Source organism: Salvia splendens, chromosome 5 (genome assembly GCF_004379255.2).
Source record: "Salvia splendens isolate huo1 chromosome 5, SspV2, whole genome shotgun sequence".
In the NCBI taxonomy this organism is placed as follows: Eukaryota; Viridiplantae; Streptophyta; class Magnoliopsida; order Lamiales; family Lamiaceae; genus Salvia; species Salvia splendens.
Genome location: NC_056036.1, coordinates 7,356,926 through 7,368,859, shown reverse-complemented (window position 1 = coordinate 7,368,859; position 11,934 = coordinate 7,356,926). Strand labels below are relative to the sequence as shown.

At 38.2% G+C, this 11,934-nt stretch overlaps 1 protein-coding gene across 1 annotated transcript; it reads left to right on the top strand.

The window, feature by feature from the left end:
- The first annotated feature begins 2,826 nt into the window (after window positions 1-2,826).
- Window positions 2,827-3,516, top strand: LOC121803716. The gene has a single exon (XM_042203343.1). The coding sequence runs from the start codon at window positions 2,827-2,829 to the stop codon at window positions 3,514-3,516; it is 690 nt and encodes a 229-aa protein (XP_042059277.1).
- Window positions 3,517-11,934: the final 8,418 nt, after the last annotated feature.

Genomic DNA, 11,934 nt, shown 5'->3' with positions numbered 1-11,934 from the left:
GCCGGATCAGTATTCTCGTAAAGTTAACAATTCCATTTTTCGGTGCTATTTAATGTTTCTACCTCTTTGATTCATCCTTGGTCCATGTACTTTTTGTTCCAAAAGCCTAGGTAATCCCCATGTGATGCAACATGTATATGAAATGTTTCTACAATTAATTGACGATGCAGGGCGGCTGACCCTTCTCTCCTCAGTGAGATATGTTCATGACAATACAAATGCAAATGAAACTTATAACATAAATGCATCATATGATATTCATAAATACTATGTCCCAGCGGGATTCTATCCCCGCTCTGATACCACCTAAACTGTCACACCTCAACCCCTCTGACGTATACTCTTATAATAAATAAATCCCTTATCATAAAAGGAATCAATACACGTGTCTAATTCATAGAACATCCATATTATACAAGTTCAAACCAACACTTATCCGATACATATTTCAAAATATCATGTAAAGTAGTGGAACCCTCTCACTAGTCTATATATTATACATTTATCTACATGCAAAATGACGTGGAGAAGAAGGTTGCCAATATGTGTCAGCCGCCGAACCTAATAACACGTGGAGTTCCTATGACCCATGTCAGTCGAAACTTTACTGCTATCTTATTCCTGAAAAATTTAGTGGTTTATATGAGCCACAACTCAGTATATATAAATTTCCACCTTTAATCTCACATGATACAAACATCAAACATATTCTTTTATCAATACATATAATCAGAAACAATATATATATAACATAATTTAAAAACAAACCTTTTCATATTCATATGCATATGCCACTCTATTCAGTTTATTATTCTGTAACAGTCAAGCCTGGTATCTGCCCGGGATTTCCAATATGATTGACCCGTAGGTCCCATTATGATTTGACCCGAAGGTCCCACTGTGATTTGACCCGAAGGTCCCAATATGTTTGACCCGAAGGTCCCACTGTGATTTGATCCAAAGGTCCCAATATGTTTGACCCGAAGGTCCCAATATGTTTGACCCGAAGGTCCCAATATGATCCACTGTGATTTCAGATCCAGGGCAAAACCGTCACAGATCCTCTTTAATCCAATGGTTCACATAATCGGTATCATAAACATATCCTTTGCACCAATAACATATTCATATCATATTCCATCAAATTATCCAATATATCTAAACAAACATGTCCATTTCAGCAATCAAATATTCATATCAATTTCACACCATATAATCCAATAATTCGCTCTAATTCAACATATAATAATCAACCACATAACACATGTAAAACTAAAAGTGTGATTTATACACACCTGATTAAGATAGATAATCTGATCGAGTACTCATTCGAGTTTCTCACTCATGCCCTGCTCCTCTAAGACTCACTAAATAATTGTACAAGAGCTCTCTTCATCTTTCTCGACTATCTTCTCTATACTCTTCCTTCTTTTTCTTTTCTTTTGCATAAATATGTACAATCATATATCAAGGTTCACGTCGGCCACTTGCCAACTTATGGCTATTAATTAAAATATGAGTAATCCAAATGGCATATATATAGTTAATCCTAGTGATACGTGTCACATTAGGAGATGGTACATATTTAGTTTTATGCCTACGTGCATAAGAACATATATACATATATATATTAATGTAACAAAATACTTAAATACTTCCATAATTACATGCACTCATTTACGTTAGTACACATGCACACACTATTACACACATACATGCATTTAGAATAATTATTTAGCTTTTAAAGCAATATTACATAATATACCTAATTGATTTTATTACTATATATATTTTTATTTTCAAGAATCATAACCTAAAATATTACTATCTATGACATCCACTTAATATTCCATGACACATATAATTAACTAAAATAAATATGTCAATATGCAAAATAATGCATGTTTCGGGTTAGGGATGTCACATTAGGAGTTGAACTATGTATTTTTTATTGATTAGGAGTTTAATTATGTAATTTTTATTTTTTTGATTTTAATTATGTAATTTTTATTTTTTAGGATTTTAATTATATAATTTTTAATTTTTAATGTATTTTGTAATATTATTCATGGTATTTTTAATGTATTTTAATTTTGTAGAAATGTTTTTATTTAAATTGAATAATGGAATGGTGAGACCCTTGTGCTCGTCCTTGCGGAAGAGCACGGATGTGGGTGTTGTGCTCTTGCCTAAGAGCACGCAGAAAAAGTGGGTCAAGGTCCACATCCGATGTCCAGTCGTTTATTAAATTCCACGGCAGAGTTCACGACTGCCTCACATGCTAGGAAGTATTGATTGTTCGCATTAGGAATGAAAAAATAGCTAGTCTCAAAGGGGCACCACCTCTTTTCCGAGAGTATATGCTCCGCCAAACTTCCATCCAACTCTAATAAGATATGATCGAAGAAATTTGGAAATATAACACTGAGGTTTAAATTTAGTAATATATAATTTAATGTAATTTTTAACTTTCGATTTTAATTTATATGAATTTAAATTTAATTAGATTAATCGTTTGTTTTTATTTTAAAATAATTCTAGTTGAGGTTGAAAATGAAGATTCCATTGCAAATGTTGTGGATGAAATAGAAAATATGTTGACATATTGATAGCTGAAAAAAGGAATTACTTGGCTAAGAAGGACTGAATTTTTGGTAAGCATTGTGGATCCCTAAATTTGATAAAAGTGATATTCTCAACAAAATAATAAACATAACTTAAGACAACTGTAGCCTGAAAGCCTCAAACGATGACGTATAGCCTAAAATCCCAAACGGCGACGTATAGCGCATTGAAGCTCCATCTCCGATTTCAGCTAATCTACCAATGGAGAAGCACGTTCAGAGACTCCTCAACCGAATCTCTATCGCCGCCGTAATCTCCGCCACGCTGCTCCTCCTCCTTCTTTCAATCCAAACACCGCAGACCTGCTTCGATCCGTCCGATCCGAACCCGAAGCCGCACATGCGTTTCCCCAAATCGACCTGCGATTTCAAACCCCGCGCCTACACCACCGTCGAGAAGCGCAACCGCCGCATCTGGTCCACCAAGGCCTGGGCCGTCGCCGTCGCCTCCTACGCCTCCTTCTTCGAAACCCTCCGATCGCGAAACCACATCGCGAACCACTCGCATGTCCTGGTCGTCTCCGCCGGTCCGGGACACGCGGTCCGCGCCCTCAGGGACGCCGGCGTTGAGGACGTGACGGGGGTGGAGCTGGTGGAGTCGCCGCCGCTGGTGAGCCGCGCGGATCCGCACAATCTGCCGTTTTTCGATGGGATTTTCGATCTAGGGTTTGGCGCGTATCTGGATCTGGCTCTCTTCCCGGCTAGGTACGTGGCGCAGATTGAGCGGACGGTTAGGCGCGGCGGCGTCTGCGTGGTGGCCGTGGCGGAGTGCGGCGCGGAGGAGGTGGCGGAGATTGTGAAATTGTTCCGGAAATCGCGGTTCATCGATGCCGAGAGCGTGGTTTTGGCCGGGGAGAGGAGGACTAGAATCGTTATGGAAGTTGAGAGTTAGCTACTGAAACTCTCTTCTCTACTTTTTTTTAATCAATTATTTCTGTAAATTGTTGTTTGTTGTCTTATCTTTCACATTTGAAAATCGAAATGGCTTAATTATTTGAAAAGTGATGAACCAATCGTTCTTTGTAAAATTGAATTATGTTGGTTGAGGTTGCATTAAGAAAACATGTTATTTAATTGTAGCTTCTTTATGTGTGCATGATGAAAAAATTAAGCATATTGATTGTTAGGTTATGTTCATGGATTAAAGCAAGATTCTTAGGTATCTTGGTGAGCTCAATTTCATCAAGTTTAGTTTTCTATTAATTCAAGAAACCTAGTTTTCTTAATGTTCAGTCAAGAAACCTCGAGAATTCTATGAAGCTGATAGACATATGGGGCTTTTAGTCATGACTAGTAGCCTAGATCGATAAAAATAGTATTGGTAATCTGTTGTTTAATAAGATGGATGGGTACTTTGGAATATCCTCTTGATTTGTGCAGCATTGAAAGAGTATGATTGATGAAATCCTAGTGATGAGGATAGAAATACTCAATCATGTATCTCATCAATCGAGAAAGTAAACGCCTCATAGTGTTTAGCTCGTTGCCAGAAAACTGGCTTGAATGCTTCCGGTTTATTCATTATGGTGATTGGTGAGATCTCTCGATTAGTATTCTTGGTTTAGTTGCCAAATACTCCTATTTTGCAGTAGAAAATTGGTGGTATATGTATGATCTTTAACATAAAGTGCAGGTTGTGCCTTTTCTATTTGCTTTTCCCCTTTTGTAAGAGTTTTGGAAATATTATTTTGAATCTATTTTAATACGGCCGTTGAAGTTGGGTTTGGTTCTCATCTCATCCTTGATTTGTTACTTTACTTACTTTGAAATGTATTTTTTTTACAGATGAATTTGAATTGATATAGTATATTACTACCTTTTTCTGTGCACAATGTACACGGATTGCTTTCCATGACTTGAAACATCAAGAATTTGTCCAATATTGTGATTCTTGATGTTATTAGATTCTAGAGATTTGTTTTTTTTGAGAACTTGAGATGAAATGATTCTTTGTAAATCTGGTGCAATTTGAAGTCTGCACATTTGTAAGATTTTATTAATCTTTCCCCACTTTATGAGTTCAATGGCAAAGTGGAAAGGCTTATTTTATTTTCATGTGTTTTTAAAAAAAATTGTAGTAGGAAATATAGGAAATGGATGGCAGATGCGTTTTTGGCTCATTCTTTTCATGAGTTGAAAATGTAAAGTTTTCTTTAGTTCCACTATTATGTTGGATTGGTATGAGCAGAAAAAGGAAAGAAGCTTGCCCCAAGTTGAATCGTGGGATATAATCCCATGAAATGAAAAATAGTCAACTCATTTCCTTTCAAAATTTGTGTGGTGAAACTATCAAGACTACTGAAATATTGGTAGTTAATGAAAAATTGAAAACGGTAGTAGGAGTACTAGTACTATAGAAATCGATTTTAAATTAATGCGAACAAACACTAGATCTCCACTTAAAATTACTTAAGAGTGATGCTAAATGGCCATAATGTGACCGGCCATAAAAATAAAATATTAATAAAAATTTGTACATTTAATGCTAGTTTTACTTGAAACTTGTTCATCTTAAAAGTATCAATTTTTTAAGACTAATTTACCCTTGTGCATAAATAGGGAGTAGAGTAACAAGAATTTTATTTTAATGTACATAAACACTATATATAATTACTCCCGTACGTAAGATTATTGGTTGTCACGTTATGTATCAAACTTGTCTTTTGTCTGTACTTCAATTATAAATTTTGATCTAATAATAAAGGAAACTCGTGAAACGAGCTAAAGAGTCGACATTCGTCTGTCATTTATTTATTTCTATATTATAGTTGTGTATTTTATAATGTATTAGTCGATAATAGCTTTAAGAATAGTCATATAGTACACAGATGAATTATATCGATTGACACTAAGTTAATTATCTCATATTTAGTTTAAGTAGCAAAGTTGAGACACATTGGTACTTTTCTTTTGTTTTGTTGTTGGGTGTGTTGTAATAATTGAAAATAAACTTAATTTTTAGTAATATAATCCAAATGTTGGTAAAAATATCTACATATTAACTCATAATATTACATGACTCCATGTTGTAATAATATATTAGCAACAATATATTAATATGAAGCTGTATTTATAATTTTTAATATTTGATATTATTATTTGTATTGTCAATATAACCTATAGTATATTCTTGTAACAAAATTTTAAATGGTATCATAATATACTTTGAAGTAAAAAATTGAGAAAATGGTAATTAAGTAAAATTATCTTAGCACTAACTATTACTATTAATTTATTGCATTGACTTTTATAATTATTTACAAAAACGTTATTGTGTGGTTGGCCACATTATGGCCGCATAGCATTACTCATTACTTAAATAATCAAATGCATATAATAAGCGCATCATAGATTCACAATCAAACATCATTTATCAGCATTCATTTTGTCTGGTCAATAAAACTTTCAGCACCTCATCGTCAAAAAATTCTGCACCTACCGCAAAATTCACGATCAAGCACGTACTCATTTTTACCCAATAATTAATTTCAATGTCAGTCATGATAATTCTATTCAATTTAAAATTAAAATAAAAACTGAATTTTTTATTTGTGTAGTTATTAGTCAAAGTTAACGATGATCCGAGATAAAACTAAAAAGGAATGTTATGTAGTTGATTTCAAAATTAATCTGTTACTAATATTTTGCAAACAAACATCATCTCCACTTAAATTTGGCTATCTATACCGTTAACAATTCATCTGTCCTTATCCTCACGAGTATCCAAACCATACGCAATTTTTATTTAAATCCAACAAAAAAAACTGTATAGAAATTTGGTCATCACACTATAAAATCAACTCAATAAGAAGAAAACAAGTAGATAAATCCACCAATCATAGAAAAATGTGATACTTCGGCAAAGCCACGAAGATCTTCGTCCTAGGCTTCACGCTGCTGAGGCATCATGGAATTCGTAAAAAATGCAACTCCGATTCGGGCGCGGACACCACTCCAATCGTCTTCAACCCTTCCGCCGCAGAGTCAGAGTTCAGACTCCACTACTTTTCCAGATTTGTCCCCGCCGACTCCAACATTGTCTCCCACTTTTCCAGATTTATCTCCGCCTCGAGTCCTAGTGTTCCAGAGTTGTCCCCGCCTCCTCCTCTGATACGAGTATTATCATTATTAATTAGTTTAGATATATTAGGGATTTACATATCTTTTCGTATATTTGTTTCTTGTTCCCTAAGCTAGTATTCTAGTATTATAAATAGGGCTAGGTTGTTATCGTTTTAATAATTCAATGAATATATTATTTTCGAAAAAAAAAAAAAAAAAAAGAAAAACAATCAGCCGCAGCTCCACCACCACGGCCACACCTAATCCTCCATATTCTTTCATCCCGAAACTCATCATTATCTGTGAAAACGAAATCTAATGGAGTCCGAAGTGCCGGTGACTGAAACACTGCAATTGGGGCCGATGCGTCAGCGGAATATCGGCGAGATTGGAGGTAGGCCTCAATCGACGGACCCGATCACGCTAGGGTTTGAGCAATTGAACGCGCGCTTCGATAAGATGGATCGCCGGGTCGCAAACTTGGAACGACGCGCTGATTGGGACAAGCGGCATCGGCGTTACACCCAGCCTACGTACCGGCGGCCACAACACCACCAGTCGGACAGGTACACACCGTCGCCTCCATATCAGCCGGATAGACGCCGCCCGTACCACATCCACCAAACTCGTTATCAACTGCCCGAGCACTATCATCCCTTTGACTATGGACCGCCACCAACGTACAGGGGGTTCCCGCTTCGTCAATTTCTGCAGCTGCAGAACGAGCCTTCTCGCCAACCATCCTGTTGGGACCCGCCGGGCGCTGGGGTGTCGATGGGTAACCTGGATTATGAAGAGATCGCATCCATATATTACCCTGATTATGATTGTGACTCTGTTGGATATGGTGAGGACGCTGATGTCCACCACGACCGATCTAGCAACTCACAACTAACTGTCATTGTTGTCCCGCCACCACCACCACAACGCTCGTCATCTTGCTTGAGCATGACAAGCCACTGCCATGCAGCAGCGTCACTGCCCGATGTAGCTGCTGTCCCATCTTCGAATCGGCCCCCAACAGTTCCGTCTTGCAGCCCCGACGACGACAGCGGAGGGGAAGGCGGATTGTTAGATGAACTGCCTCCGCCAGCTATGATCTCTCCGCCGTGCAGCCCCTATATCAGTGGAGAGGAAGAAACATTGTTAGATGGCGACGAGGAGGTTGATTCCATTGAGGAAGTGAAGAAGGTCGTCGCATCTCTCGATGCTGCTCGAATGACATCTCCCGATGTTGTTGGGAATTGTTTTAGTGAAAATGGTGGTGCTTATCTATGTGCATTAGTTGGAAATAAAGTTGCACCGTCCTTTCCAATACATTTGAAGGAGATTGCCTTTATCTATGGGGATTTGCATGTTATGGATGCTACATGTCTGAATCCTCGATCAACATCGCTCGACACCGATGCGAGGTTGATCCCTCCGCGCAATGACACGTCATGTTTGAGCATTCTTGGAAGCGTGGACAAGCTTTTCGTTTTGGCATGGAATTTTGCCGACAACATTGGGTCTCCTTTGTTGATTTTTGACAAAGGTGAAGAAGGGGGTCGTTCAGCTGTTCGGTGTGTGTTTGATCCAGGAGGAGTTGTCTTGCCGAAGCTTCTGATTTCAACTCTCATTTTTGCTTTGTGGTCCCCACCTTGAGGACAAGGTGGATTTCAACCGTGGGGGAGTTGATACGAGTATTATCATTATTAATTAGTTTAGATATATTAGGGATTTACATATCTTTTCGTATATTTGTTTCTTGTTCCCTAAGCTAGTATTCTAGTATTATAAATAGGGCTAGGTTGTTATCGTTTTAATAATTCAATGAATGAAATATTTTCCCTAAACCTATCTTGTGAAACAAGCAATTATCTTTACGTTTCTTGTTGCTTTGGGGAAGACGTCCACCAAATCAGCGAGGTTTCGGTCAGTTTCCGCGAGTTTGTCGTGGGAATTGCTCGTTGTTCCGTCGAGAAGGAAGATCACGGAGCCGTTGCGGAGAACGTCCGTAACATCCTCCTCCTCATGCAGTGATCTCGGCGACTCCGCATAATCCAATACCGGCGGCGCCAGGTCCACTGAATAATTCATGATTATGCTCTTTTTATTCCTCTGTTGCTTATTAATTTGGCAACGTTTTTTTTAATATTCTGATTATATTTTTTTTCCAATAATTGCAATTGATATTGTACAGAATTGGAAAATTTTATCCCCATAGTTTTGACAGTATTGAATATTTATTTCTACTAAACGTCAAAATCATACAGTTAATGTTTGTTTACTGATTTCATGCAGCTAGTTTTAAATTATTGAATTTGTACATTATTTTCGGATGGAGTAGTAGATTATTGGGATATTTGTTTTTATATATATTTAGATAGGGGTCCGTTAAAATGACAACACCTCTTAAAGTAACACCATACCACCATTCCTAGCCAATCATTTGTACATGTGAACGAATAATCAGCTGCCATGTGGTAATCATAAAAAATGCTCAAGGGTAAATTTTCTAGGCCATCAATATCCAACACGCTAGACAGCAATTTTTCTCGGCCAGCAATATCCAATACGCTGTCTAACGTTTATACTATTGGTTTTAACGTTTATACTATTGGTTTTAGCGTTTATAATATTGTTGGATAGGTGATGTCACAGTGTCATTTTAATATGTGTTGTCATTTTAACAAAAACCTATTTAGATATCTTGAAATATTTTAGATTTTAGGCATTTTATTTGCCTAAATAACTTGATAACCCTACTTAGACATCTTAAAATATTTTAGATTTTAGGCATTTTATTTGCCTAAATAACTTGATAAATGGTAATGTCTTTCGTTGCTACTTGATGTATTAATTTAACAGTAAAAGTTTTGTTACATGTAATTTAACATTAAATTTTAGTAAACAATAGTATTATGCTGAACACAATTACTAACTTATCAAACTTTAAATTTTAGTAAACAATAGTATTATGCTGAACACAATTACTAACTTATCAAATCAAACACGAGATTAATTGTAACGTCCCACTTTTTGAACCCTAATTTTCGAACCCTAAAACTTTTGCATTTAATGCTTTTAGCGCCGTGGCGTCTGTGGATTAATTGGCGAGTAAATTTTGGGTATTTGCTATTCTTGTGACCTAATTTGATATAGGGTTTGAACGTGCGTTGACAGAATTACTTTTGTATACACAAATAATTCCTTTCCATGAGGAATATTCATTGGACTCAATTTTGTGTTGGATCCGATAAATTAAATAAATAAAATAAATCCATGTGAAATATAAATTGTGAGCTACACAATTTAATTAAAACACAAAGGGTCTCCGGCCCAATTTAATTTAAAAAATTTTTTAGCCCAAAAGATCCCTTCCAACAAAATATGCGCCAAAATCAATCTCTGCATCTTCCTCACGATTTCACGCGTTACTCCTCCCGTGATCTGCAAAATTTCATCCATAATTAAATCAGTCAATCGGTCTTTAATTCCCAATTGATTGTAAATCAATCACCCAAAATACGCTACTCCAGAACCGGTTTTATACTGATGGGGTACGTACTAAACAAGCCCAATAGCAGTGACGGTCCATCAGCCCAAAGCCCAAGGAAGAGTATCAGTTCGGCATTACCAAAGAGTTCGGCCCCAGCCTACAGCTCGGTAAAAGCCAACCAATCAGTTCGGCACTACCAAAGAGTTCGGCCCCAGCCTACAGCTCGGTAAAAGCCGACCAATCAAGCTCTACTCTCAGATCGGCAAAAGCTGCTCGGCAATAGTTCAGAAGTTCGGTCTCAGTATTTGACCGAACTGGGAGATAGTGGACTCATGCAGAACCTCCACGACCTCCAAACAAAGAGATAGTGGACCCATGCAGGATCTCATGGCCTCCACGACATCCACTACCTAGTTAGTGGTGATGCAAGCCACGACCTAGTTAGTGGTGATGCAAGCCACGATCTTAGTTCAATGTATAAATAGAACTTAGATCAGAAAGAGAAAGGGAGCTCTCTAGACATAAAATATCATATAGCAAGTCTGTATTTGTAAGCTGGAAAACCAGATCAAGCAATACAATCTTGCCCTCCTTTCTTCCCGTGGACGTAGATTTACTTCAGTAAATCGAACCACGTAATTCCTTGTGTCGTGATCTATATTCATTACCTGCATTTACTACCATCAAAAATTCGCCCAACCATCACTGGCGCCGTCTGTGGGAAACAGAGAACCAAATTTGTGATAAAGCGAATTTTTGACCCTTTTTCCACCCCAAAAAAAAAAATGCATACCAGATCACATAACACCCATAATACCGTTCGTGATAACCCTGAGGAAGCTAGTCCAGCCCGCAGGTCTGGAAAACAGCCTCGGGAGAAATCTACTTCCAGTTCTCACGGAGAAGGAACAAGCCGCTCAAAGACTCATCGCACCGAGTCTTCCCAGCAGCCCGATTTGAACGAGGCTGTCAAATTGTTTTTGGCCGAGAAGCAGGAAGAGTTCTTAATTTTCCTGCAAAAGAGCCAAAAGCCGGAGACGAAAACGGTGGATTCTCCCTCTTCATCCAGACATGAAAGTCACTACCGCAGTAGTGCCGTGTCTTCCAGGAAGAAGAATCCTCAACCCCGACATGTTCCTGTTCCTCCTCGGTACCGGAATCACAGGAGAACTCCATCTCCTCCATACCGAAGAGATGTCGGGTTCGCCATGTACGGAGCATTGAAGACTCCGTTCTCGGACGATATCACCCGAACTCCCTTACCACAGAACTACCGAACTCCGTCAATGACTTATGACGGGTTAGTGAATCCTCATGACTTCCTGGGACGCTATCAGTATAACATGGCGAACCAGGGTCTCAATGAGGTCCATATGTGCAAGCTGTTTCCCGAGCTGCTTATCGGGAACGCAAGAAGGTGGTTCGATAGCCTCCCCCAAGGCAGCATTAGATCTTACCGAGATCTAATGGATGCTTTCCACAGGAGGTTCTTTCAGAAAGCGGAAGCCCGAATCACTTCGGCTCAGCTGCTTTCTATACGTCAAGGTCGCGACGAAAAGATCAGCGACTTTATGACGAGATTCCACAAGGAATGCCTACAAGTAGATAATCTCAATGATCTACTTGTCATTTCGGCATTCCAAAATGGAATCCTACCCGGAGCTCTCTACAGAAAGCTCGTGGAATGCAGTCCGCAAACAGCTCAAGAGATGTGGGACATTGCGGACCAGTTTTCTCGTGCCGATGAGGCAGACCGTCGAAAACTGT

Coding starts and splice junctions, on each gene's coding strand:
- LOC121803716 (XM_042203343.1), top strand. CDS start 2,827: ATGGAGAAGCACGTTCAGAGACTCCTCAACCGAATCTCTATCGCCGCC.